Source organism: Excalfactoria chinensis, chromosome 19 (assembly GCF_039878825.1).
Source record: "Excalfactoria chinensis isolate bCotChi1 chromosome 19, bCotChi1.hap2, whole genome shotgun sequence".
Classification (NCBI taxonomy): domain Eukaryota; kingdom Metazoa; phylum Chordata; class Aves; order Galliformes; family Phasianidae; genus Excalfactoria; species Excalfactoria chinensis.
Window position 1 is genome coordinate 5,963,526 of NC_092843.1, and position 27,388 is coordinate 5,990,913.

At 43.8% G+C, this 27,388-nt stretch overlaps 2 protein-coding genes and 1 non-coding gene across 3 annotated transcripts in view; 1 reads left to right on the forward strand and 2 right to left on the reverse strand.

Moving 5' to 3' along the window:
* The first annotated feature begins 827 nt into the window (after positions 1–827).
* Positions 828–3,159, forward strand: LOC140260765 (pinopsin). Its single transcript, XM_072353424.1, has 5 exons — positions 828–1,170; positions 1,686–1,868; positions 2,047–2,192; positions 2,412–2,651; positions 3,016–3,159. The coding sequence occupies exons 1-5, from the start codon at positions 828–830 to the stop codon at positions 3,157–3,159; spliced, it is 1,056 nt and encodes a 351-aa protein (XP_072209525.1).
* A 2,461-nt stretch (positions 3,160–5,620) lies between these two features.
* The window catches only part of TEX14 (testis expressed 14, intercellular bridge forming factor), a 28,730-nt gene continuing 6,962 nt past the window's right edge, over positions 5,621–27,388 (reverse strand). Inside the window, exons 2-29 of the mRNA XM_072353371.1 lie at positions 25,859–25,973; positions 25,478–25,643; positions 25,074–25,210; positions 24,595–24,676; positions 24,117–24,247; positions 23,637–23,750; positions 23,142–23,265; positions 22,586–22,764; positions 22,078–22,229; positions 21,137–21,327; positions 20,761–20,911; positions 19,447–20,423; positions 18,750–18,856; positions 18,264–18,343; positions 17,438–17,704; positions 16,798–16,898; positions 16,325–16,393; positions 15,672–15,714; positions 14,908–14,998; positions 13,549–13,611; positions 12,452–12,579; positions 12,090–12,280; positions 11,010–11,061; positions 8,150–8,267; positions 7,837–7,947; positions 7,066–7,175; positions 6,219–6,282; positions 5,621–6,020 (exon numbers count right to left, since the gene is read on the reverse strand). Coding sequence (XP_072209472.1) covers positions 5,984–6,020; positions 6,219–6,282; positions 7,066–7,175; positions 7,837–7,947; positions 8,150–8,267; positions 11,010–11,061; positions 12,090–12,280; positions 12,452–12,579; positions 13,549–13,611; positions 14,908–14,998; positions 15,672–15,714; positions 16,325–16,393; positions 16,798–16,898; positions 17,438–17,704; positions 18,264–18,343; positions 18,750–18,856; positions 19,447–20,423; positions 20,761–20,911; positions 21,137–21,327; positions 22,078–22,229; positions 22,586–22,764; positions 23,142–23,265; positions 23,637–23,750; positions 24,117–24,247; positions 24,595–24,676; positions 25,074–25,210; positions 25,478–25,643; positions 25,859–25,973 — 4,151 coding nt within the window. The 3' untranslated portion in view covers positions 5,621–5,983. The remainder of the gene's footprint in view (positions 6,021–6,218; positions 6,283–7,065; positions 7,176–7,836; positions 7,948–8,149; positions 8,268–11,009; positions 11,062–12,089; positions 12,281–12,451; positions 12,580–13,548; positions 13,612–14,907; positions 14,999–15,671; positions 15,715–16,324; positions 16,394–16,797; positions 16,899–17,437; positions 17,705–18,263; positions 18,344–18,749; positions 18,857–19,446; positions 20,424–20,760; positions 20,912–21,136; positions 21,328–22,077; positions 22,230–22,585; positions 22,765–23,141; positions 23,266–23,636; positions 23,751–24,116; positions 24,248–24,594; positions 24,677–25,073; positions 25,211–25,477; positions 25,644–25,858; positions 25,974–27,388) is intronic.
* Positions 26,213–26,425, reverse strand: LOC140261018 (small nucleolar RNA U3). Its single transcript, XR_011905654.1, has one exon. It is a non-coding gene; the product is annotated as a small nucleolar RNA U3 (small nucleolar RNA).

Genomic DNA, 27,388 nt, shown 5'->3' on the forward strand with positions numbered 1-27,388 from the left:
AAAACAAAAGAGGTGCAGCTTACGAGTCTCGCTTTGGCCATGTCACCTAATGCTTCTAAACCCGTTCATGGGGATCATTCTGCACTGCCCGCTCCTTTCTGCTGCAGATCCCCAGAGGGGACTTACAGGGTGAGGGATTAGGCAAGGGAGGGTTAGATAACAAATCTCTGAGCTCCCATTAAGGTTGCATTGCTCAGAGGCTCTGCATGAGCAGAAGGCCATTGGGGATGAGGCTTGCAATGCCCTGTGCTGCGTTCAGGCCACGTTCTGCATGAATTGTTCCATTGCAGATGTTGTGAAGGTGCAGACATATCACCCCAGCCTTGTCCACACTGTATATATAGAGCTATAAATATATGACTTTATGTATTTGTAGCATATATATATATATATATATATGCTATCTATTTGTACTCTATATCAAACACAGCGTGGCTATATCAACAGTATACAGCGTGTTCATTGCATGGCTTTACAGGCAGCCCCAGCTGTGGGCTCTGGACCATCACCCCACACCCTGTGCCTACAGCACCGGGCTGTGTTGTCACAGCAGTGCTCACGTAACCAAACCTATTTACTCGATTAGATGAGGCAGAAGGCAGGCAGCAGGTTTTTGGCTTAAGTCACCCTTTTATCCCCTCTGGAATAAAGAGCTGATTATAAAACAAACAAACAAAAAAACACAAAAGGAGGGTGAGCTATTCGGATTAAAAAGAAAAAGCTTAAGGTGTTTCAACACAAAGCTCCTCTCTGGGGCTTTATAAAGAGGCAGCCTTTGGGGAGAGTCATCTGTTGGGCTCCAGAGGCACAGTGCTTCAGGAGCATCAATGTCCTCCAACAGCTCCCAGGCACCTCCCAATGGGACCCCAGGGCCTTTTGATGGCCCCCAGTGGCCCTACCTGGCCCCACAGAGCACTTACGTGGGGGTGGCCGTGCTGATGGGCACAGTGGTCGCCTGTGCCTCGGTGATGAACGGGTTGGTCATCGTGGTGTCCATCCGCTACAAGAAGCTCCGCTCCCCATTGAATTACATCCTGGTGAACCTGGCCGTGGCTGACCTGCTGGTGACGCTGTGCGGCAGCTCCGTCAGCCTCTCCAACAACATCAACGGCTTCTTCGTGTTTGGCAGGAGGATGTGTGAGCTGGAGGGTTTCATGGTCTCCATGACAGGTAAGGACATGGAGCTCAAAGCCTGGGCTGGGTTGGTACAGCAGTGTTGGGCTGGGCTGAGGACTGCAGAGTTCTGGGGGATGCAGCCCATCCAACATCCTTGAACATCTCTAGGGGGGCATCCTCAGCTTCTCTGGGCAGCCAACATCCCCTCAGCACCCTCACACAAAGGGCTGCAGCTCAGGGGGCCATAAGCCAACATCTGGGCTGTGTTGGGCTGGTGTTAATTGGTGCCAGGCTGAAACAAGGACTGGAACCATGGCTGTGATACTGAGCGTTCCAGTGCTGTTCCAGTGCTGCACAACCTCTGAATGGTCCCAAGCTAAGCCTGGCTGCCATCACGATGCTTCACAGCCATCACATTGCCAGCTTTCATCTTGCAGTGCCTCACAGCGATCCCTTCCATAGGAAAAATCTGACACACAGTCACAGCAGTTTCTCCTCCAGGAGCTCCCTGCCACCCACCCCAGCACAAAGTCTGCTGCTGGACCACAACCCCTCCTCCTCTCCCCCAGGCATTGTGGGGCTGTGGTCGCTGGCCATCCTGGCCCTGGAGCGTTACATTGTGGTCTGCAGACCCCTGGGAGATTTCCGTTTCCAACGCCGGCATGCGGTGAGCGGCTGCACCTTCACGTGGGGCTGGGCACTGCTCTGGAGCACCCCACCACTGCTGGGCTGGAGCAGCTACGTGCCTGAAGGTAGGAGGTGGGCATCGGGTGGCACCAGCACTGCATGGCATCCATCGCAGCTGTCTGCAAGCAGGGAAGGGGTTGGAGAGCACACAGCAGCTCATGTATGGAGATGGTTTGGAGAACTGAGCGGTGCTTTGGGGCTTTTTCACTGCGGTTTGTTAGTGTCAAATCTGGTTTGTTCCAGGGTTGAGGACATCGTGCGGGCCTAACTGGTACACGGGTGGCAGCAACAACAACAGCTACATCCTGTCTCTGTTTGTCACCTGCTTCGTCCTGCCGCTCGGCCTCATCCTCTTCTCCTACACAAACCTGCTGGTGACCCTGCGGGCGGTACGTGCTGCTGTGCAGGGCAGCTCTGGGGCTTCTTTAGCCAGGGTTCACACCCCCTTCCCAGGCAGTGCCCAAATAAACATTACATGATGAGGTGCTTTGGGTTCTCTCTTGATACAACACAACCCAGGATCCCCATCTCACTGGAGCTTGCAGTTCTATTTCTGTGGGTTCTCTGCAGACCGGCAGCTCCTCTCCAACATCCCCACCTCCCTGCAGGCTGCAGCACAGCAGAAGGAAGCTGACACCACGCAGCAGGCGGAGCGGGAGGTGACACGGATGGTGGTAGTGATGGTGATGGCCTTCCTGCTCTGCTGGCTGCCCTACAGCACGTTTGCCTTGGTGGTGGCCACCCATAAGGGCATCGTCATCCAGCCGGTCCTCGCCTCCTTGCCCTCCTATTTCTCCAAGACAGCCACCGTGTACAACCCCATCATCTACGTCTTCATGAACAAGCAGGTGAGAAAGCCTTTACCTGACAAAATCAGCTTCACCGGAGCTCCTCAATGGTCTCATAAAATGAGCAGGAACTTCCCACCCTATCTGGAAGCACGGACAGGTTCAGCCTATTTGGAATAAAATGGGACAGGATTGTGCCTCCTAACCCAAACATCAGCTCATTTTCTGCTTCTGCAATTTTATGGGATCAAGCAATTTTGCTTTAGACCACAAACTGCTCCCTGAACATGCAGAACATCACTTCTAACATCAATAAACTGCTAAGTGTCTGCAATTAATCCCAAATGAGTCCCCAACAAACACAAAACACGATAGGCTGAGGCCAGATCCCATCCTGACACCCAACCCTCCCTTCCCTACCCAGTTCCAGAGCTGCCTGCTGGAAATGCTGTGCTGTGGTTACCAGCCCCAGCGGACAGGAAAAGCCTCCCCAGGGACAGCCGGGTCCCACGCAGGTGTCACTGCAGGAGGGCTGAGGAACAAGGTGATGCCAGCACATCCCGTGTGACCGCAACCCACTCCTGCCTGCAGAAACCTTTGCTTCAGCACAGCATGTCCTGCACAACCTCACCAACGTGGGCACAACGCAGGGCTGGGGAGCAGTGCCTCATGGGGACCCAGCAGCCCAGAAAAGCACAACATTGCCTTCTTGTGTCAGAAGAGCCCCTGGCACAGGGTGAAGCACAAGCCTTTATTTCACCCCTCTCCTCCAGCTCCTCACCTCAGCACATCAGGAAGACAAAAACCGCAGCTGCTTTTCCTCCATGCAACAAATCACAAGCTTGGCTTTGTGCAGTCTGGCTTTATCTGGCACCTGCAAAGCATTACATAGCAACAAGACACACATTTGCTGTCCCTCTATAGATTGAGTTCTATATTTGTTTTGTCTGAGCTTGCTATGAAGCCTTAGGTCACAGTACAAGAGTCAATCAGGTATGTTTAGGGGTAGACTGCATTAATAAACAGTAACAAAAACTTAATAGCTCACCTTCATCTGCTTTACCAGCTGGAAGAGGGTCCCATAGAAAATGTTTTACCTCCAGCTACTGCAGCTGGCGTGACTGCTCTCATAGCAGGTGCCACAGACACTCACAAAGGGAAAGATCAACATGGCAAGACAAGTTAGATACAAAGGTATTTATATTTAAGGCAGTGTGGAAAGCTCACTGATCTCCCAGCAAGGTGGTCCAGCACAGACTGTGATGAGATTTTGGGTACAGAGGTTTTTCTTCCCTGAGTTTCAGCTTCAAAACAAAACCACAACCAACCAACAAAACCACACCTAGGAAAAAAACCAAGTCCAACATGGTGACAGGTACACAGGAACTGAGGACACGGCTGCTGCTTATGGAACAAGCACCTGCTTCTGTCCTTGCATGCCTTCACTCCATGAACTCCCTGCAGGGCTCTGCAAGGGCCTCTAAAGCCACATCAGCAGGGAGACAGGGCACCCACCCTCACCCAGTTCCCATCCCCCTGTCCCAGCTTCCCCCTGGGAAACCTCCCCTCTGGAGCCTCAGAGAGAATCAGAACAGCTCAGTATCCTGTTTTAATTTAATTAATTGGCCTCCCATTCTCAGGGAAGCTGAAAAGCAGCATTAGATGGGGCCGCCTCTGATCTTTTCTGCTGCCTTTCGTTGGTCCTTGTTTTATGCTTCCTGTTAATTACAGCTTTTGTGTCCGTGCTTTATGTTATTAGGATGATTTACATTCATGCTAAACTTAATTCTGGAAAAGTACAAGCAGCTTAACAACTGAAATCTCCAACTGCTGTGTTCCAGCCTTGATAAGGAGAGCAGACAGGCTATGGACTGCTAGAAAGGTTCTCTAGCAACAGAAATAAAAATTCTCCACATTAAGATTAAAAAAAGATAGGAAAATGGTTCACAGTCTGCTCACCATTTGGTCTGATAGATAAAGCAGGGGGGGGGAAAAAAGAATCCAAGGAGCCAAGGAAAATCTCACATGTTGCAAACCAAAGTGTTCTTAATGACGTGCATTAGAACTCACACGTGCTTGCCTCACTCCGCTGCAGACCAGCAAGTTTTAGCTGCTTTTTCTTTAATTCATACACAAAAGACAGTGCATAAACATTGTCCAAAGCAAGAGATAACTGTCCTCGGGCACTTCTCAGCTATGGGTAACAACAGGATCACACAGCAAACCTGTGATTGAACTTCTGCATGCATTTGTCACTACCATGTGTCCTTTGCTGCCACACAGGACCCCCCACAGCCCCCTGCCTGTGCAGAGCAAGGTCTTGTTGCAGCAGTTTGTGTACCAAGAGTATGAGGTTCATCTGCCTGCAGCAGGGATGCAGAACCCCCTAAATGTGGAGGAAACTACAAGCAAAAAACAGAAGAATAATCACATGGCGGCACATTAAACGTAGAGATTTTTATTAGTATCATTAAACCAAATTAACTGACAGTAACAGATAGGCAAAATTTCCATCCTTGATCAAGGAGGAAAGAGAAATAAATGGTACACAACACTGTAAGAATGCCCATAGAATCACACTGTGTTCAATAGAGATAAGGGCAATCCTTACATGTTCTGCACCCGGACAGTGTTAATCGGTTAAACATGACCTCGCTGTGCCCAGCAAAAGCCTGATCCAAAAGTCAGTTACTTCCTAGGGACCCTTTTTGGAGCAAAGAAGCGAGGTTTAATTAAACAACAGCTATCTAGTAATGCTAACTTTTCTATCTTCTTGTTGAATGCTGACAGGGAAAGTATCATATAATGCATCTCTGAAAGAACACTGCTTTTTTCTCATTAACTTTCTGCACAGCAATTAATTCCCTTTATCAGTCAAATCGGTTCAACGCTAGATCACAAAAGCACTAAGAGAAGAGAAAACAAGAAATTACCCTTGTTAAATTTAATGAGCAAGGAAAAACATACACCACGTGGGCTGCAACACAGCACTCCACACTCCAGCAAGGAAAAATTAGATGAGTCTGAGCAGTAACAGCAGTTACAGAATTACAGTCATTTTGTCTGTAACACTGAAAACTGTGTAATGCAAAAGAGCGAACAAAGTATTTTGCTTATGAAAGTGTGCATACAGAAAAACAAACAGCCGGTTTGCTAGGCTGCTCTGTTCAGGAAACAGATCACCTTTGCAACGTAACTGATATAAAACAGTGGCAAAAACCAGTATAAACTGCACTATAAAATAAAGCACTACGATTTTTTTCAGTACTTGCTGCTGTAGATAAAACAAGTCTGAGCATTAAAAGTCTTCGTGACCAAAAAAGGGCTGCAGTTCGCAGGCTGAATACTGTACCAGCAGTGATGTAGTAAGATGTATTCACTGTCCATTCTAATCACATAGGAGAACCGTTCTGATCCAAAATAATTACCCTGTAGGAACAAAAGGAAGGCGCTGCTAAGGAAAGTTACACAACTCTGGGCTTTTTTTCCCTTGTATCAGACCAAGCATGGAAGAGAGTGGGATTTCATATTGCCCCTCCTGGGCATGGAAAACAAGAATGAATCTCAGAGGGCCAGAGGACACAAATTTCTGTGTAAAGCCCAATTGAAGTTACAGAGTTTGCTCACCTGAATGGAGAAGCTGAAGACTCGTGTTCCCGTAAGCGGAATCTCTGATCTTCAGAGTGCTTGCCTTAAACAATTAAAAGAGACAATAAAATTTTACAAGCACATTTACATAAACCACAAGCGCACACAGTCACACCACTTCAGAGAGAAAGCCCCGGTTTCATCAGCACTGCAGATTCCTTTGGTTAGGCCCATTAAGTTTCACCTGCAATCAGAAACCTGCTTGCAGAATGATTCCTTAGCTGCCAACCGTGTAAAATGACTTCACCTCTGACACAGGCAATAGAGGAAGCTCTTCCATTTCAGCTCATGTCCTCCCTCCCTGCTTCCAGTTTCTATTAGAGGAAAGCCTGGAGGGACTAGACTGAGAGGCAGCTGCTTTAGGGATCTGATGGCATTAGCACATGCCACACAGGTACACACCAAATGAGGGTGCTACCAGACCAAAGTGCTTACAATGTGAAGCCTTTAGATGCCTAAACCAGGCAAGCTGAGGACTAAATGGGACACAGGTGCAGTACTGTGAACTGTCCTTCAGTGCTCTGGAGAGGTCAGAAGAGGAAGCTGCACTCTCCCAACCAGACATATGTACATTTCTGCAAGCATTCCAGAGCACTGTCAGTCTAAACTGATGTAAAAAACAAAAGTTTCTAAGCATCTCTGCAGAGCTCAAGCCTGCAGCAGCTTCCTCTCTTTCAAAATCATGGGCTAAAAGCAACACCCAGATGGAAAAAATGAGGAAAAGCAAAACACTACACTGTGCGTGCTTGACAAATTCAGTGCTAAGAACATAATAAATGAGACACTGTCCAGTACAGCATCCAGCAGCTTTACAGATGAAGAGGACCTTCTGAACTTCCAGCACAGCCATCTGCTCCACTGCTTCGTGCCCTGGCTCCACTTTCCTCTACTCTCTTCTTCCTTCCAGTATCTTGAGGATCTCTCAGGCTTGCAGCCCTTAAATGACAGAGATTTACATATTATCTCATTTTCTTTTAGAGAGGATGAATACAGAGTACTAAAAGAAAAGCCAGTGGAGATGAAAGGTGCTTTTTTATGTTTGCCCTGGGTTGTAATGGGCATCTGACCCCACCCAACCTTAAAATAATCCCTTCCCACTAAATCTGCATGTGTGCTTTATCTTTACATCCATAAACAGGCTCCAATGATAACATGAACGTGGTTTGACTGAGTGTGAATGGGCTCTGGACTGAGCCATTTATCAATACAGACACATATAAAGATATGAAAACAGACTGCAGCAATCACAGTGCCCCATCAGCGAGACTCTCCTGGTTATCCACAGATTTGCCTTAAAAATAAATAAATCCTGATGCTGAACATCAGACTTAACATCTTGTGTTGCATAGTAAGACGCACTGCCTTCCAGGCCAATTGGAAATGGCTGCTTTCCCACTTACAGGAAATTATCTTAACAAAAATATCCTTTTCTCTCTCAGTTTAGTACTGACAGTTCTGATGGATGCCTCCAAGCAGACTTCCTCGATGCATTACTGCCTAAAGAGCAACAGCCCATTTGCTGACAAGTCCAACACAGGTCTGTCTTGTTTATGTCCCGTGTTCAAAGTTATGAATAAAGCAGCAATTATCAGCTAACCCGAGAGCACAGCCCTGAATTTCCTCATCTTCTTCTTGTTCTTGAATTTGCTCATCTGCAGAAGCAGCACAGAGTATTCTTTCTAAAGCGTCATCGAGAGTGGAGTGAGCCCTGCTGAATAAGAGAGTTTAAATGCATGCTGCCATGTTTAATACTACACATTTTCAAAGAAAACAGTCCAAATGATCACAGTTCTTACAACAGCTGATTTACTACAAGTACTGGATCCTATTAACGATACATTGGAACCATTATTCTATATCTCTGCAATTCAAAATGATGGACGCTGTTCTCATCCTTGTGTTTTCCATACCTTTCTGTTTCCTCTGCTAGATTAAATGTCTCCATAGACCGCACACTACAATCACACTCCTCCTTTATCTCCATTTCTTTTTTCTTCTCTGTGCCTTCCATTCTAACTCGACCAGAATCTGCTCACAGAAAGATTTTAAAGTCAAAGGGATGAAAGGAAAATAGTAAATAAACTGTGGTTTTATTTACTATGCTCAGGAAACCTGCAGTTGTCAGCTGTTGAGTTACTCTTCCCTCAGCCATCTGATCTTCCACCAGCTAAGAAGATCCAAATTATTTACAGTGATAGATGGCCAACAGCGAGATGTATACAAGCATTTGACGGCAGTGCATTTTTTAGGCTTGCAAGAGCGAACATTTTGCTTCATACTTCAATGAAAAATGCATGTGGAAATTAATCTTTAATCTTCCCCCTTACAATCCTAGATACGGAAGAGAAATCCAAAGAAAACCTGTGGCTGTTAGCTTTGTTACCCTATTTAGCAAAATCCGATGATATTCTCAACTCCCCGGACTTATCTCACTAAGTTCTGTTCTCTACAGCATGTGAATATATTCAGCCACCTTCTGCTAAGCCATGATAAGCAGGAAGCAGTGGGCTGTCACAAAAATGGAGTCTGAAATAGCTGTACTTTATGCAAATACAACAAAACCATCGTGATTGAGGAGCGAGTAATTCTTTGCCACCTAAAACCAGGGAACTCCTATGAATAAAGTCACAGTAGCTTCTACCCTTCGGGTAACGATTTTACATGGGAGCAGACCCAACCACACCGTAGGATAACACCAACAAGTACCATTCTCAAGTGACCATACTATTGAGCCAACTTTCTGACTCATTAGATGCACAGTCTGTAAAGACTGAGGTTTTCTGACATTACTACACCTAAAAATGATTCCCATTACTACATGCAGTTTCAGAAGCAACATGCACCTCTCTCTCTGGTACCTTTGTAACAGAACAGGAAACACAACACTGATTATCCCAACAGATGCCATTTCCTTATGCCATAAGACCACAGGCATTATTTCATTACGGTGAATCAGGAGCGTAAGCACTTGGTGCGCACTGGCTGCTTTCAATGGAACATCTTACATCAGCTGCACACCACCACTACCTTTGTGTATTTCCTACCTACATTTGAACACAGCGTGCATGACAGTGACGTAACAAAAGCGGATTAATTCTGATAGCTCAGATCTCAAGCCTCCCATATCAGAATGCAAGAGGTGAGTGCATGGAGAAAGCACAGTTGGAGGAGGCACTGTTTGTGCAAACAGCCAATATGGTCCTACTGAGCAAGGGGAGATCCTTCCAAGTTTCTGGTGCATTTTCCAAAAGAGCCACAATTCACACATTAATTGTAAGAGCTGGATACACCATGACAAGTATTCAAGTAGTTCTGCAGTAACACAGAAGTTATTTGTTAATCCATAATATTCACTCTAGGGCTCCTCCTAACCATTCCTTTGCACTCTGCAGTCACACAATCCCTCTTCCATGAAGCCTCGAGCGATGGAATCTCGCTGCTTTAAACACTCTGTTAGAAACAGAACATTTCCTTACTACTATACAACCTGACGTACCACTTGTCTTTATCCACCCAAGCACAGATTAGAATTACTTTGTCTATTGATGTTATAAACTGCCTCTGATCATTATTTATTTACCAGATGACAGTCTCTACACGTTCCTGTTTTGCTGAAGGAGGAAATAAAAGGATCAGAATTGCCCGGGTTCCTCCTTTTCAAAAGAGCATAGGATCTATGCACATTCAATTATCCTTATGTTTGCTCAGGAAGAGTTTATGGCTGAAAAATAAATCAATCAATGAAATTCTTTCCTGTAATTTACACCAAAAAAAACCCCTTTTTGTTACATCTCCAGACAACACTGTAAAAATATGTGACTACAAAAATAAATGTAAATCACTGAAGCTCTGCAAAAATACCTAAGGGATGCAGCTCCCCCGTCTGCATTGGTTTTAATGAACAACACATGTAGCTCCATGACACCTCTGGAAACTTCAATCTACACAAAATTTGTTCCAGTGCTTAATTACATCTGTACTCAACAATCAAGCTGCAGTCAGCAACAGCAACTAACCATTATGTGAGATGCAGAAGCTTCAAGGACAAAAATAACCGAGGGTTGTTTAAGCTGTTGATGCCTAACTTCCTTTTCTTATTATGACCTGACTGCAACCGATTTGGAAGCTCTTGTGTATTTTAGTAGAGAATGATTTGGGGAAAAATCGTGATTGTGTACTGAAGGACCGTCCTTGGCTTTAAAACGCAGCTGGCACATCTTGCATCATTTTGGGTGAAGTGACTCTTACCAATTTCATCCAGCAGCTCTTGGGCTGGTGCAGGGAGCTCATCCAGGAGGTGGATAGGTGCCTGAATGAGCACTGAGATTGGGGAGGGGGGGGGGAAGGTGGGAAAGTTAATTAGCAGTGATTAATTCTTAATCACTGAGATATAAACTCAGACTGTGACAGCATCTTGCTGACACATTTCATTTATCAACCTTCACGAGCCTGGCTCATTCGCACTTTATCAAATATCTTTAAGTACTATCAGAAAGGAAAAATTATTCGGAGCTGGACTTGCACATGCAGTTCTCAATTTTGCATTGCTTATTTTAAGCCAATAAAAGGTCAGATTAAAGGTCACAGTTCTTAGCCTGCAAGTGCAGCCACATGAGTTCTTATGTCACAGTCAATAGCACTACACAACTGAGTTACCCTTACAAAAAGAAATGCCCAAAAATAAAAGAAATTCTACAAAACTCCTTTTCAAATCCATTTATCCATTTACTGATCACTCTGTTTGGGCTGGGGGTGGGTTGAAAGACTTACCAGGTGCCTTCCTGGTGCTTCTCGAGGATGAAGCAACGACTGACAATCCATCCTGTGTAAGACCATACAGAATGGAACACAAGGTAAACTGAAGAACTGCTGCTCCCCAACGACCACCTCAACATACCAAGTCAAAAACGGGGTAAGATATTAAATAAACTCTTACTTAAATTTCTAAATAAGCTTTTCGGTTAGTTCAGAAGATGACAAAATATGAAGCATTCAGGCAAGCCAGATGTGTCAGAAATTGTGCTTAGGCTGCTTTTTACTCATCTTTTTGCTAGTCATGAAGATACGGCCAGCTACACAACCTTCATTTAGTTCAACGTGCTGTATGGGCAGTGGGACAGCAGTTCTCTGGAAGGACAGCTCTGACAACTCCTATTTTCTCATTCTGTTTGGAATCTTTACTTATTAAAGCCACATACGTTCATTTACCAAAAGAACCCCCTAAAAATCTGAGATTTGTATCAAAGGTCAGACTTCATAGACTTCAAAATGGAAGCAGCTACTTGAGGCACTTGGGTCCTAGAAGCAAATTCTAGACAAAGAAGCAACACAGCCAATTGTCTGTATAACCAGTCAAGGCACACTGAGCTGCTAATGGGCTTAATAAATTTCAGTAGTTGTCTATGCAAGCCTAAAAACACAGAGCTGACCTGATGACACTGAATGCGATCACTACTGTTCTGGTTAAACAAATGCTAATTTAATAACTAAACGACAACTCCATCACAGAATAAGAAAAACATACTAACAGGCAACTGTTTTATATATAAGCTGACTGGAAAAACAGTTAAGATAACGTTGTGGCTACACCACACCTTCACTGCATGTAATGCACAGTCCAGTTGTGAATTCTGGTTAAGACAGCAGCTGCTGACACACCAGAAGAGCACTGTGCCAACTCCCTCCTCCAACAAAACCAGTCTTTTTACCAATTTGTATTGCTTTGGTATTGCAAAATCACTGGATCTAACGCTGAGAAGCAGCAATTCTTTATCACCAGGTAAGGCCGCTTTGATGCTGGTCAATGTTTACACTGAGTTAAGTGCAATTTGTTTCATTTCCTGGACTTACAGGCTCATTCAATCCAGAGGAACAAATGCCTGGAGAGGCAGAGAGAACTTCAGTGCTCCTTTCCTCTTCATAGGCTGTGTTGAACGTCCCGGACGCTGCAGAGGAAACCTCTTGACAAACACACGAGGAAAAATCCAGAACTACTTCATGGCAGCATCTGTGTTTCTCAAAGGCTACCGGCATTTTCTCCTCTAGCATTAAAAGGAAATAAGAAAATAAGATGATAGGAAAGCTGGAAAATGGCATTTCTGCATTGGTGCTACATGAGCGGAGTTGCTGTGATCCACACAAACAGTTTTTACTTGGCAGAAAGGCCTGGCTCCAAGCAATTAACTTGTCCCCCCTTCCCTCCCTGCAGTTACCTGAGCTGATGGGAGTGCTGACACACGGTGGTGCACGGCTCACTCCGGGAGTTTTACAGCTGATATCCCTGTAGTAGTTCTCTTCCTTACAGGGGATACTTGACAAATCCTGAATATCTGTCACTGATCTGAAGTATGGAAAAACGTTCTGTCAGTTACAACAGCCGGTTCTTTGTAAACCACTAAATTCTGCTATTTTCACGTTCTTTACGTTTCACTTTTGTTCAGTCCTGTCCAGTCTTACAGAAGACAATTGCTTTGATGACTTCACACAGAATCCAGACACTAAAGATCATCATCTTCAACGATCTTATAGACAGAAAAGGTTAATTCTTAGCCTTCCCCTTCTTTACAGAATTTCATTGTAATAACTCTCTTATTAAAGAAACCTCAGCAAACTGCCTCCAGAAAGGAGCTTCAACCCTGCACCACTAGGGAAAAAAAACATCTCCAAAGTCAAAGGAAAACCTCAACATTTCACAAAGACCCATTAAGAACAATGTAAGATCTTAGGAGTCTGTAAAAGAATTATTCAGATTAACTGAAACTGCTCAAGTTCTGCACAGGAAGTGATGGACACTCAAGTAACAACTGTTGGACTGGGATTACATAAGGCAAATATACTGCAGATACCCCCTGGATTATGTTATGTTGCCCTCACAGGATCTTTACATGACCATGAACTCACTGTTACCAAGTCAGTGATTGCTGTGCAAATTTCCATTTTCTGTAAAAAATATATATAACTTGTAATAGTTGAGTCACAAACTTAGGTTGCAACACTGATTTTATTTCATCTGTGTAACAAGCATGGAAGAACCAAGGAATCACAACACTAACATAAGAGGTATATACAAATTACACTGGGTTAATTACTTGTCACGCTAATTTAACTACTTGTAAATATGAAAGTATTCTGAACTACGCTAAGGACAACTACATGATGTTCCTTTCACATCCATCTCCCAACTTCTCTCAGCATTCCAGTTTTCCAGCTCCCAGTTTGTCACACCTTCCTGTTTCACATCAACACTGAACTTTTACAGTGGCAAAAGCTGACTTGCAGCAGTTTCAGCATAGAATGCTGTGGCTCTTACATGTCTTTTTCTCTGGAGTCTTCCTGCAGCTCCCTTGATATCATTTCTTGCGCTGCTTCAGTACTGGAATAAGGGAATAGAAGGTCACTGTCATTGATCTTCTCAGAAAAATTAGGAAAACAAATGTATTTTGTTTCTTCTCCTGCGAAGTTTAAAGGATGACCTTCACCCTGTGGCAGGCTGCAGTTCATACAAACTTTTTGCTTAAAACCTTAAAAATCAGAGAGAGAAAGCTAGGAGAAAGATGTTACTTTAAGCACACTGCATCCAGTAAATAGAAGAAAAACCTACATGGCATGTATTGCTTTCAAAGCAGACTGAAAGTGAAATACACATCTGCAAACATACATCCCTACAGGGCTTTATCTTCATTTGGTTAGTCGACATTATAAGCTGTTCTCTCAAACTGTAACGATCCCATTCAGGGTCAAAGAGGCATCAGTCTGATGGTAAGAGAGCAAAAGGTCTCTGTGTCCTGATGGCCAACACTCAGTTCCTAAGTGACAGAGCAACTGGGAACATACCTTTTACCTTTAGGCCAATTATTTATATTCTTGCTAGTACCTGCAACCTTAGACACTGGTCATTCATTTCTTCCATGGAAAGAGTACGAATACGGACAGACAGTAAAAGCAGTTGTCACCCCTACAGTCCTGAGGAACACAAGGCAAGCTGACTACAAGGAGGCTACAAGCTTTTAAGAAGCCCAAAAACCACTGCTGAAGGTCCTGCAGGGGGAGAACTGTTTCTTTGTAAGGGACGGTACTCCTTGCAGCACGGAGCGGTGATTCTGGTGGACATCTCTGCATACTACTGGAATACAGCATTTACAGGAGTAATGGACAGAAAAACCTCAGTGCTTGACAAGTGAGACTGCAAGTCCCCCAGCACAGGTTAATGTTATCTGCAGGCAAGATGCAGTGAGCATACTTGCATCAGACCCTTCCCAGGGCAGGGAAAAAGGCACCATCATCTCCATGCCACTCGAGCTCTGAAACCACAGCAGAACAAAATTAAACCAGATGACAGAAGCCATAATGTGAATTATCTTTGCTCTGTTTAAAACTGCGTGAGTGTAAAAGAATTTGTTAGATACATGATTTACTTTTCCTATTTTACTCCTTCATTAAGCAAGCAAACAAAAAGAAACACAGTGAACACGGTGAAAAAACAAAACCCCACGAGACTCATGAAAGCCCTTTTATTATATTTTGGCAATGAACTACGTTGTGTAGACGATGATTAAAAACACCGCCGGTACGTTATTTGAATATTAGATATTTAAGCAGATTTAGTTAAGAGAGCAGACTTTATAACCCAATTTGTGCTTGGAGTAACAATGAAAATAAGTCTGTCTACCTGGCTACAGGCATATGGCTAAGCTGATTCACTCCTCGTGTGTTATTGCCAGAGTTCTGTGCTGCTGTGCCGCAGAATAATATTTTTCCTCCTGAATACAAATAACAAATGTTCCCAGTTATTGGGTTTTGCAAGTACAAAGGAAAGTGACACAACTCATTGAACAGGAAATTGCAACTTTATTAAATTTTTTAGCTCTTCTGACCTTTGTTGTTGTCAAGAGACAAATGTGTTTTAAAGATACATTTTCATAAACATACCACAGCTGCCAGACAGTCAACCACTAAAGCACTGGGGAATATCACAACATTTACACGTTTGAGCTAAGACAAGCAGCAGCCTGGAGAAACAAAGATGATCCTTACATTACTCTGCACACAGAATGTCAGCTCTTAAAGCTTTTATGCTCAAGATACTTTTAACAATATTAATGTGTGAATGCAACTCGAATTCATTTCCCAGCACCACAGCAAGTTGCGTGAAAACAATAAACTTAGCCTTGAGGTATAAAACAAAGAGTAGGATTTGCCTGCTTGCTTCATCAAACAGCAAGAACATAATGATTGCATTAAGTGATAGTTCAGTGACTGCAAGGTCCAAATTCCATCTTCCAAAATCCTGAGCATTCTGAGCTCTCAGTGTAACAAAGAGAAGACTCCAAGTGACCCCAAGAAACCCAGCTTCAGCTTTCGAACAGGAACGCTGCTGACAAAAAATGAGTGCAACAAGATTTGGTCTCCCTGACTTCAGAAGAGCAAACTTACCTGATACCTGAATACCTGATCCTGCACCTTTGGGCATCTGCTTCTGTTAAAAAGAAGAAGAAAAGAACAAGACATGAGTGCCTGCTGATCTGCCTCCAGGATTTCAGATCTAGAGCAGGGAGCACAAGGAAACAAATGCAACTTCTCACTGGTAAGCTGCAACAAGTAGGACAACTCACACAGGATGATGTTCACAATAAGCAGAAAGGAGAGAGCTTTTCAAGAGCTCACCAGCAAACAGCAAGGATTGGAATCAGTAAATTAGTGTAAGTTCCAAAACGTTAAGAATTGAATGAAGATTGTTTTAAGACTCTTGAATACTACGGCTTATAGAGCTGGGAAGGAAAGGTTGAGATTATCAGTAACCTCAAACGATTCTCAGCCAACAAGAGAGTAATTTTAGGTGTCACAGATAATACATTCACTGGGGAATCAAACGAAGCAGTGTTTGGGTGTTTGCTTTTTTTTTTTCTCCTTTTTTTTTTTTTTTTGCTTGTTTCTAAAGGACCAAGGTCAGAATTTTCTTACTTTTAGATCCATTTCCACTTGTAGATATTCCTTCAGAAGACAACAAAAATCTTACTCTCACATTTTCTATAGCTCTTCTTCAAATTAAATGGGAGCATAATAAAATCACATGCGATTCAACTTACATCCAACGCTGGTGACACAGACCTCGTTCCTGTTGCGTCTGTGTCTTCTACCTTCAGTTCTGAGCTTTCCTGAACAGCAGGAGGAAGGAAATAATCAGCATCTGGAGTCAAGAATTCTTCAGACTCGCCGGGATATGAATTAAAGGAACAAGGTAATTCTCTTGAATCCCCCTGCATCATTTAAGATGCTGTCTCCACTCTCTATTGAATATACATGTTAGTCCATAATGTCAAACAATGCAATGATACGTAATTTGATCGTTCTGCATTTCAACCTCATTCCTACTCTTTGTGTTACTCTGACAGCTCATAGAAGAGGAAAGAAAAGAACAAAAAAGTCGGGATGACTGCAGGTCAGATCAGAACTGAAAAGATGGCTGCCTCAGTAGTTTGGTGAGGAAAACCAGGAGACTGTTCTAAACTGTTTTACAGGTGAATAGCAGCAACCAGATTTGTTGGAACATTATACGTACCCTTGAGACAGTCTCAGTTTGCTGAGAAATGACTGAATTCTTATGAATAGACGGTCCAGATTCTGCCTGTTCATCTTGCAATGATGACTGGCAACTTCCCCCTAGAATGTCAGAATAGAATACAACGATTAGAGCAAGAATAATAGGAAATGAGTGGTCTGATGGAATAAAACTGCACTGTCTCACAAAAATATAAAGAAATAAGTTAAAAGACATTAATCAAAACAGGCAAAGTTTTCCTTATTCCTTTATCCATAACCATTGCAGAAGCACTGTCCACTACTTCTGCTGGTAAAGCAGAAAACTGGTAGCAATCCAATAGAAAGAAAGAAGAGTGAGAGCATATTCAAAGATTTAAAAGCTTCAGCTCTCACATGCTGGTATGTGGTAATCAATGATAAGCAATGATCATGAATGGTCTCCAAGCTCACTGGACATTTCATCCATCTATTAACGTGCAATATCAAGTTTAGGTTGCATTCACCACTGACTGAGCCATTTGGCTTTGCTTTTGGGGAATGACTCTGGAAGAGAAATGGCCAATTGTTCTAACAAAAATCACCGAAGCTGAAATCTGATGGGAAATAAGATTAAAAAATGGGAAATAAAAAAAAAGAAGAAAATCTTTTTTCAGCCTTACCTCCAGAACTTCTGAATAGAGAGTCCAGATCACTCTCCTCAGATTCAGATTCATCCTCACAGTCCACATTCCAGGGCTCAGCACTGTCCCTTGTATGCCATCTATACCCGCATTGGTCTCGACCTTTTTGGGCTCTACTTGTGACGTGTTGAAACGCTTCCTTTATACTCTCCACTTCACTTTCAGACGTACAGTCACTGGCTAGATGTGGAGCAACCAGTTCTAGTTGTCCTGAGGCCACTTTCCGAGCCATTTGCCTTACTTCAGCTACACAAAAAGAACAAAGTTAGCAGCTCACACAACACAATCTGGACTCTGAAACCTCTCCCTCTGTTTCTCTGTTTCTGCATACTTGAAAATGCTGAAGTTACAGCCTGTGCGTTCCTTTAGAGTGAAAAGAGCTGGAAGCTTCCTTCTATTTAAGTTTACAACCTGCATAAACCATACAGATAAGCCTCTTTTTATGAGCAATCTCTGTTAGTTTGCATTCTCTATTATTCATTCTGTACTGCCATCCTCTGGCCGGTGCTATGCTACCCATTCTAAACTCATGTTCTACCCTTAACATCCTTCTAAAAAGAGACAGATATTCTTCAAGCTTTATAATCAAAGTGTCCTAGTGTGGTTGTGATTACTCCATCTTTTCAGTGTGTAAGACACAGGATTCTACTCATTTGCCTTTTTTCCTCCGAAAACAGCCTCACAGAGCTACAGCAATCAAGGCTCAGAGACCTTTCTTAGATGACAAAAACGTATTAGGTTTTAATGCACTCCACTGCACTAAAGCTTGCTGCCATTAATGCTGAGTTAACACTGATTTACTTACTTGTCCATTCCGGTTGCATCATCCTTCTCTCCCCATTTGTTTTCATGCTGTGAATTTCAGATGCTGGTTTTGGATAGCACCTGTAACAAATCATAATAAGACATGACAGTTCTTTGTCCCCCTAAGGTAGGGCCTAGTCCTACACCTCTGAAAGCTACAGTGTTTCTACTGAGAACTGAATGAGGCTGTGCAGAGAGAAGAACCCTTACTACTAACTTCAATATTGGATGACTCTCTTAAAGCACAGTCACACTTCCATAATGCTGACCTCCAACAGCAAAGCATTTACAACTTGAACGCTGCTTTTAGAAGTGCTTGCCCAGTTGCAGCAGTTACCTTTTCAGCCCTGCAGCTGACAGTGGGTCACAGAACAGTCCTAATGGGACAGAAGGCTTTTGCCATCTTCAGTCCCAGATGTATCCACTTCTGACCGTGGCAAGATGAATCTACTGCAATTAATTTTTTGTGAACGTGATCAAAACTCACCACCTCTCTTCTTTGCTTCCACTTGCAGCAGAACGTGAGTCGCTCCCTCTCTGATACCGAAAGTTGGACTTATTTTTGCATCTAGCAGATACACGTGGGAGTAAATGCTGAAATGAGTCCAACAAGGTGTGATTCAGCACACTGGGCACTCCATTACTGTCTATGAGATATACTAAGGAACTGGATGAGACCAACATCATTCCCTATGTTTTTCTTTGCTGAAAGGACGGCAATTCCAGCCTTTAGCCCAGCAAATACTCTCCTCTGGATTTATACCAGGTTTCACATGTATGTAGGCAGACTGTCCCAACATCTGGTTCCTATGGCAATGAGTGCACTTAAATGACCCAAGATTAGTCCCATAGCAGACAACACAGATTTCTCCTCCTTTTTTTGCTAAGCATATCAACTGTTTATTCTTAATAATGAAAATGATCTAAAAGTCTTTTTGAAGTGACTGCTTGTATCTCCTTCAATAAAAGCATACAGAAAAAAACCAAACAACAAAAACCAAAGCCCCCACACTTCCCCTATTTCAACACAAGATTTTATTCCCTCCTCAGCTACTGTTACACACACACACACACACATATATATATATATTACTCTTCCCTCTTCTTGAACACCATTCATAACAACATCCCTTTACCATAAACCTGCTAGAAAACAGGAAGGCAATAAATGCTCCAAGTTCTACCTCGTGGTCCAGGTCCACTTGATCATCGAGGTTTTTCACCTCCCTGAAGCTGAGATCACGCTGCCTGTTTTCATTCTTACTCTCACTCCTCTGATGAAAGCACTTCCACTTTTCATTCTGAATCACCCACATTTCTTCCGTCACATTTGAAACAGGCTGGAAACCATCTCCACGCAGAGCTCCTTGTGACTGGCACGGCACCAGAGGTGGAATATAAACACTTGATGGCGGACCTACAGCCTTCCACAAAGAAGTGTTAGCTGCAGACAAAGGGTTATTGATGTTTTGATAAATACCATCAGATCTGTTACAGGGTCTGTCATGAAAAACTTGCTCAGAAAGCTGACTGCTCCGAATTTCCTGCAGAAGCTTCTTTTGCTTCTTAGCTGCCTCTAATTTGTCCAGTTTCTCCTCTGTTCTGCACAGGGACTCTTTCACCTGCTGCACCATGCTCTGAACGATCTTTAAATCAAGGACAAATTTACTGATGTGATGGTCATATGAGGGCAGAGTACTCCTCCTCCTGCCAGCATCACCTCTCACCCGTGCCAGCGTGCTCAGGTCAGAGGCCTCACTTCTTCCTTCCTCCTCTTCTGTAGTGTATTCTGCAACTGACTCTGAAACGCCACCTTCCTCATAAACTGGCTTTTCCTCACAGGGGGACAAGAACAGGTCTCCGAGGACATCCTCATCTTTTTCCTTTTGCTGTCTTTTTTTATCATCTTGTGTTCGATTTAATTCAGCTCCTTCTTCCAGGAAGTCTTCGTGAAAGTCAGGACAGCTGGCAAAGACTTCATTCATTTCAAAGCTACAGAGGCTGTCATCCACATCACTGACACTGCAGGTCATCTGGGCTTCAGAAGCAGCATCATCAGTGTTTTCCTGTGCAACCAGCTGCAGACTGGTGGGTGCCTCGAGGTCCACTAAAGCATTATTTTCTTCAGGAAAAGCAGGACACCTCGGGGCAGCAGAACTGGCTGGAAAATGTGATGTTAGTGTTTAGCTATTGCTCCAGATGTCCATCAGACACAATACTTCTGTACTTCTAAGGAACTGACACCTTTGAGACATTACATAAGCAGCATTTAACACCTCTGTTGAAAGCAGCGTGCCTGAATTTCAATTATTAACCAGAGAAACAGCCTTGAGTTTACATTAATTATTAGCCAGAATTCAAGTCTAAATGCTTTCTTTTCTCATACTATGTCACAAAATCTCCAGATGCTCACATTTTAATTATCCACATCCCATCTCCATGGACTGGGGGAACACACAAAGTGAAGGACACACAACACCTTGCTAAAAGAAACTTACCAGCCTCTGTTAGCCCTCCTTCATTCAGTTCCATCGTTCTCTTCCGGTAGCTGAAAGTTGACGACAAACAGATGTTGATATCTGCAAAAACAGCAGGCCTCTGGGCTTTTGCCATTTCATCAGCATGACAGCTCTGAGACTTACTCAAGTCCTGTAACATAAGAATCACTATTAAAGACTTCTACATTTGGAAACCTAGTGCCTCTACCTTCCATTTTCAAGTCATTGGCCTCCGCCATCAAAGAAAGATGCTCAATGTTCATGTTTCACACAAAAAAAAAACCTCCCACATTGATTTAAGCAGAACAACTTGAATCTGAATGAACATAAAACCGCCATTCAAAAACCAGAAAAAGGACACAATTCCACGAGTCACCTTTAAATCATTTTTCAGCGTGAACTGAATGTCCTGAAGGTTCATGGAGCGGTTCTTCTGTTTAGATTCCAGCCCTGACTTTACAATGTCATAATAGGGTACAGGAAGTCTGACATCTGCTTCCAACTGCTGTCCTGAAATCACGAGCTGTTTAATTACCGAGTCTTCAATACCATTCCAGGGAAGGGTCTCTGCAATACACAACCGGACACTTCATGTCACAAGTTGCATCTTAATGCTAACAGAGAGAGGGAGAAAAGAATCAAAGGATTATTACTGTCTGCATGTCCTGTAATTTATAATTAAAGCTATATGAATCTAATTGCTATTTGTAAAACTGCTACATTTCACTAAAATAAGAACAGCACTCAATCCAGTCTGGCATCTCCTTTCTATCTTAGTCAAACGTAGGGAGCTGTGCATAGTCATACAGGGAGCTGTGCAGAGGACAGTCACACAGTAACCCACGCTCTGTGTTGTTCATTCCCAAACAGCTCATCTTCTGGGTTTATTTTTCAGGATAATTGCTCCACTGTCAAAACAGTCCAAGGCAACACATATTAGAAGTCTTCCTATATGAGAAAATCTATACAAGCTCATCTTATACATTGCAAATAATTAACTGAATGCTTTGCTGTCCTTGCACAAAGAAGATAAACAGCCAAACAGCACACACAAGATTTTATCTCTGTAATACTTACCATTAATCTCATTCTTTAGTTAAGCGATTTAAAGTTTTTCAATGCACTTTACAAGTCTCCAACAGGCCTTGCCATTGCCATCAACATCTGCTTTTTGCCAGGAGGGTTCCTCCCCCACCTTAGCTCTGTACGCACAATAACTGCAAGGCTTTATGCAGCAACATAGGGAAAATAAACAGCCTGCTCTGAGAACATTCAGTGAGCTCCCCTGCTGACAAAAGCCTAAGCCTACACACATACCTGTCAAGGCTTCTTGCATTACTGTACAGAAACTATAAATATCTGATTTCACCGTGACGCTCTTTTCAAGGATAACTTCAGGAGAGCACCATTTATACAGCTGGGCTGGCACAGGAATGCGTGTCAGATCACTGTGTTCTCCACCATCCTTGCTACATGAAAGGGGAAAAAAAAAAGTCAAGAGGTATTTTTGCTCCAATGGAAACATGCAGAAAGGAAAATGCTGTTGATTGCCAATTTTGCTCTCAGTGAAGTCTAACCGATCTTTGACGTCCTTCCTAATCAGACTGCACTACAGGAAAGAAGAAAAAAACTAAGCATAAAGTAGTTTACCTCAATAAAATGTACAGTGCCCCTTAAAAACTGAGAATGTCTCCCTCCTGTAACTCTTTAGCCTGATTCAGAGGCAGAGGAATATCCTTTTTGCTAACTAGATATCTACTAATCACTTCAGCAGAATTTAGCACTAACTTTGTCCTTATGTTTCCATAGTAAGGCAATCCTCTACCTCTCTATCATGTATTCCATGTTGCATAGCTTTGCTTCACCAGAAGAAACAATCTGAACAGCATAGGAGGAAATTGTACGGTGGATAAATCCACGGGAGTGCAGGAACCGCAGAGCATCGTTAATTTGAAGAAGAATGTGCAGGATTGTCTCCATGCGCAGCACTGGGAATTCTGAACGCTGAAAAAAACCCAAACCAACACTATCATTGATTTTGCACTGCAGGTCTTCGAAGCCTGATGTAGTGAGAAACCACTGTTGTATGATAGGAGGCAAAGAAAGCAAAATGAAACATACTGTAGTAAAAATAAATCACACAAAGTGCTCCTGCTGAACAAAGCTCTGGGTACCAAACTATACCAATACATTAAGCAGTAATTAAGATAAGAGATACTGACTACGTCAAAATTCACCCTGTAGCACAATCAGCTCTTCAACGCCTCTGCCTTCAGCTACAAGCCCTACAGTATATTACAGTATATATTACAGCAGTAATACATCTGCTTGTATTCAAACACTCAAACAAGTACTGCTTAAGAAGCAAGTATTCCAGTTACCCTTTCATGCAGGATGCTGTACAAAGAACCAAAGTTGACCCTCTCGTACACTAAACGGGTTTTCTCCAGGTCACTGGACAGACAAACAGACATCAACTGCAGCAAATGGGGATGACGGAGTTTACTGCAAAGGGAAAGGAAATAAGTTGTAGTGAATCTGAGATCAAAGGCACAGTCCTGCCCTTCTAGGTCTTTTTAACAATACTACATGAATACTTCCATCTTATCATCTAAAAAAAAAATCACACTGTTGCTTCTAGGGAAATCTACGTAAGCTTTGAATGAAACACGCAGTGAAGCATTTCTTCTGTATTATACATAGGGGAGGAAATGGAGTAGGAAGAGACAGAAGAAGAAGAAAAAAAAAATACTGTATCTCTCATTTGGAGAGGAACCAGAAATGCAGCCTGACAGCCTGCCTGAGGTTAAGCACACTTTCTCCCATTCACACACCCCAGGAGCACTGACAACCACTGCACATTCATTGCCTCTTACCTACTGTGCTCCTGCTCTGCAATGAGAAGATCAGCTAAGCGTAGCTTACTACAGTTCTGATGGGGCTGAAAGCTGAGTTCCTTCACTGTCACTCTGCTGCTCCCCCACATCAAGCTACAAGGAGAAGAGTATCTGCAATATGCTCTTTATAGAAGCTTTTTTCAAGTTAAAGTACCACTTATAAAGACCTTTGTGAGACTCCTGATGTTAGAAACAATGCCCTTAATTTGATCACCCACGCCATGTAGAAACAGCAATGAAACACTGATATCAATGAATAACCACCTATGTGCTGGAAGGAGCAAGAGCAACCCACAGATAGTCTAAAGACAACCAGTAGACTGCAAAGAAAGCATTGTGGCAGAAAGTAGTGGAAGAGTATAGAACACACAATGAAAACAACCCAAACAAAGCACATAATTTGCTGCTTTATAGTAACAGCTGCACACAAAGGGCTGAAGTCCCTTTGATGCCACTCACTTTGTCATGATCATGAATGGTCCAACACGGTAAGAAAATGTTGGTTCATCATCTGCCTGAAACACTTCTTTATCCCCAATAATAGGGAGAGATGCCAAATACCCCAGATGGCTGCTGCCTGCAAGATAGAACTGAAACACCAGCACATAAACCAAAAGGGACGTTCCAGAGTATCACATCTACCAAAACTCAGCAAAACCTTTGAAGCAGTCACTGCAATGGAAATGTTAACCAAAGCACGGCAATAAGACATTAAGGTATCTAGTCAAAAGCTTGACTTTCTGATAAAGTTGACACTAGGATAGCAGAAACAGAGACAACAAAGGTTTTATTCTTTGTCCTATATCAGCTTCATCCAGTAAGGCCCATTAATTAATTACAGCTTTTTTTCCCCACAGGGCTTTCCTGTGAAGAACACAGAACTAAAAATAACAGAAATACTATTATCATTAGAAAAACATTACCCGTAGCATCTTACCTTCCCAAATCCAAAGCTATAGATGTTCTTAGCTGCATTAACTCCACCTTTCAGAAATCTACCCAGAGGACTGTCAGCATTTCTAAGTATCAAAAACATACAAACAACAGCAGTAACTAATATGTTGAGGCAAAGACAGGGCACAGAAACAAGGCAGCAGCCATGTATTTCCAACATCATGCCTGCCTGGTGTAATGCAAATGCTGAAATCCCAAACTATTGTGCAAGTAATTAAAACCTTAAAAAGTAGGCTGTTATGATAGGTATTTGTATATGCCATATATATGCTATATATGTATATAGATACCCTGCACCACTTTTTCTTCACAAGCATGTATTCTTCCTAACATCTGAGATAAAAGCTCATGAGTGGTTGGAAACAATGGCCAAAAAAGTCAAGAAATAAGCTACTTTTATGATAACACGGAGGTAAGAATTGAAGAAAGTCCATTCCTCAATGCATGAGAATATATTCTTACCCTTGAACAAGGTCACTGAACCTGGATGGGCTGGAAACCAGTGCTTTTGATGAGTAAATCTTTCTCACTGGATCATAGGGAAAATTCTGAATGGCAGCCTGCATGTGGAATGTGCAACGCTGTATGAATTCCAGCATCTGGGTGGGGAAGGGAAGGGAAAAGGTTACTTGAGAAGTTCAAAACCAAGGGGCTGTCATCCTCCTCTCATGCAGGTACAAGTGATGGTCCTAACAAGTTATGGGCACAGACAGAGCCTCAGCAAAACCTGACTTTAATCTCAATCATTAGGACTTCAAAATGCTGTTACAAAGCCATCTATTTCTCTTTGAAATGCTGGAATTTCTTTACTTTAAGATGCGAACCCAGCACATACTCGATGTACACACACTCCAACCAACACCTACCTGAGCACTGCTTTCTTTCCCAGCTGACATAGCCCAGCACTGTGGACTTTTCCCTCTTTCATCGTGCACTCTCAGATCTCCTCCTTCATCCAGTAACTTGCTAAGAATCCACTGACTGCCTGAGAAAGCTGCTGCGTGGACTGGAGTGCTTCCATCATAACAGCGACTGGGGAGCAATGAAACAGAAATGTTACAGCCACCCAAACAGCTGAGCCTGAGGGAAAAAAAGCCACATATCTACAATATTTATGTATAGCAAAGCAGTAACATGTACCATGACACAAGGAAAATTAAGTACGTGTTTACCATTGAGGAGCTTCACTACTACCTCTGAGATTCACCACTAGCTTCAATTGAAATAGAAATGTTTGTGTACTCAACTGGTTAGGGTCCGAGCCATAATCCAACAGCACATCCACTATTTTACCAAGGCCCAGCAACGCGGCAGTGAAAAGAGAGGTCTGGCCCAGGGAATTGACAGCATCAACAAAAGTACCTGCAAGGAAATCAGAGCTGACTGGGGGTGCTTTGCTCCCCAACAGGAAAAGGAAGAAAGAAAGAAAGCAATAAGTGGATTGCTGACAGGGAAGGTGACTGTTGTGAAGGTGACTGTTGTGCTCCTGATGAGAAACAGGGAATTATAAATATGATAAAGAATGAAAAGGACAAATAAGGTGGGACAGCCGACAGCCCCGTTCTTAAGGTCTGTTTTTTACCATTTCATATAGGACACAAACCACTCAGCCTGCGTTGTCTCCCTCCCAGCCCCAACACCTGGGACGGGAACGGTCATCAATGACGAGCGGCTCCTGCACAAGCAGCACCGCACGCCCGCTTCGCGCTCAGGAGACAACGCGCTGCTCCTCCTCGTGGCTTGTGACGCCGGACACTTTCGATCACACTCCTCTAGTTACCAACTACAGAAATGATCCCTGAAAGTATAGTCCTAACCCAACAGCCCCAACGCCGACAACCCCACCCACAACCACCCACCTACAACTCACGGACGCCGCTCGCCCCAACACAAACCCGCCCCGCACGCCCCGCCCCGCCCCTCCCCGCACACACCCGCACTCCCGCCGCTTCCCGCCACCCCCGGCCCCGACGCGGGACCCCCAAACAGCCGCGCCGCAAACCCGACACGCACCCTCATTTGCATATTCATCCCCTGCCCACCAATCAGAAGCGCCGCTCTCGGGAAGGGGCGGGGACAGCCCAGCGTGCACAAAGCGGAACGCTTCGGCAGTGTCGGAGCACGAACAGGCCGCACAAAGAGCTGCTGCAGCTTCTTCAACGGGATGTTCGCAACCCGCACGGATGCTTCCCCGTGTGATGTGCACCGGGGAACCCGCTTTATGCGGCTGCGGGATCTCCGGAGGGCTCCTCAAGCCCCTCCATGTCTGTGACGGTGTGATTCTGCCCGAACCCTGCTGTGCCAGCAGCTGATGCACCCGGCTCCAAAAGCTGCCCCGATCCCAGAGCAGCGCTGCAAGACCAGGAACAGCCACCAGGTGCTGCCAAACTCAGCACGTTCCAACCATCCGTCCCTCTGCACCAAAGCACCACACAGCGGTCCTGCAATTGACAGCCTGCACAGCATCACAGCACGACCCGGATTGGAAGAGACCTCAAGGATGATGAAGCTCCAACCCCCTGCCTGGCAGGGCCACCAAACACACACCTTTACTAGAGCAGGTTGCCCACGGTCTTATCCCACCCGGCCTTGAACACCTCCAGGAATGGGGCATCCACAACCTCCCTGGGCAGCCTGTTCCAGGGCCTTGCCACTCTCCTAGTAAAGAACTTCCCCCTAACATTCAACCTAGACGTCTCTTCTCTCTTTCAACTTAAATCCATTTCCCCTAGTCCTGCTGTTATCAGCCCTTTCAAAGAGTTTACTCCCCTCCTGGG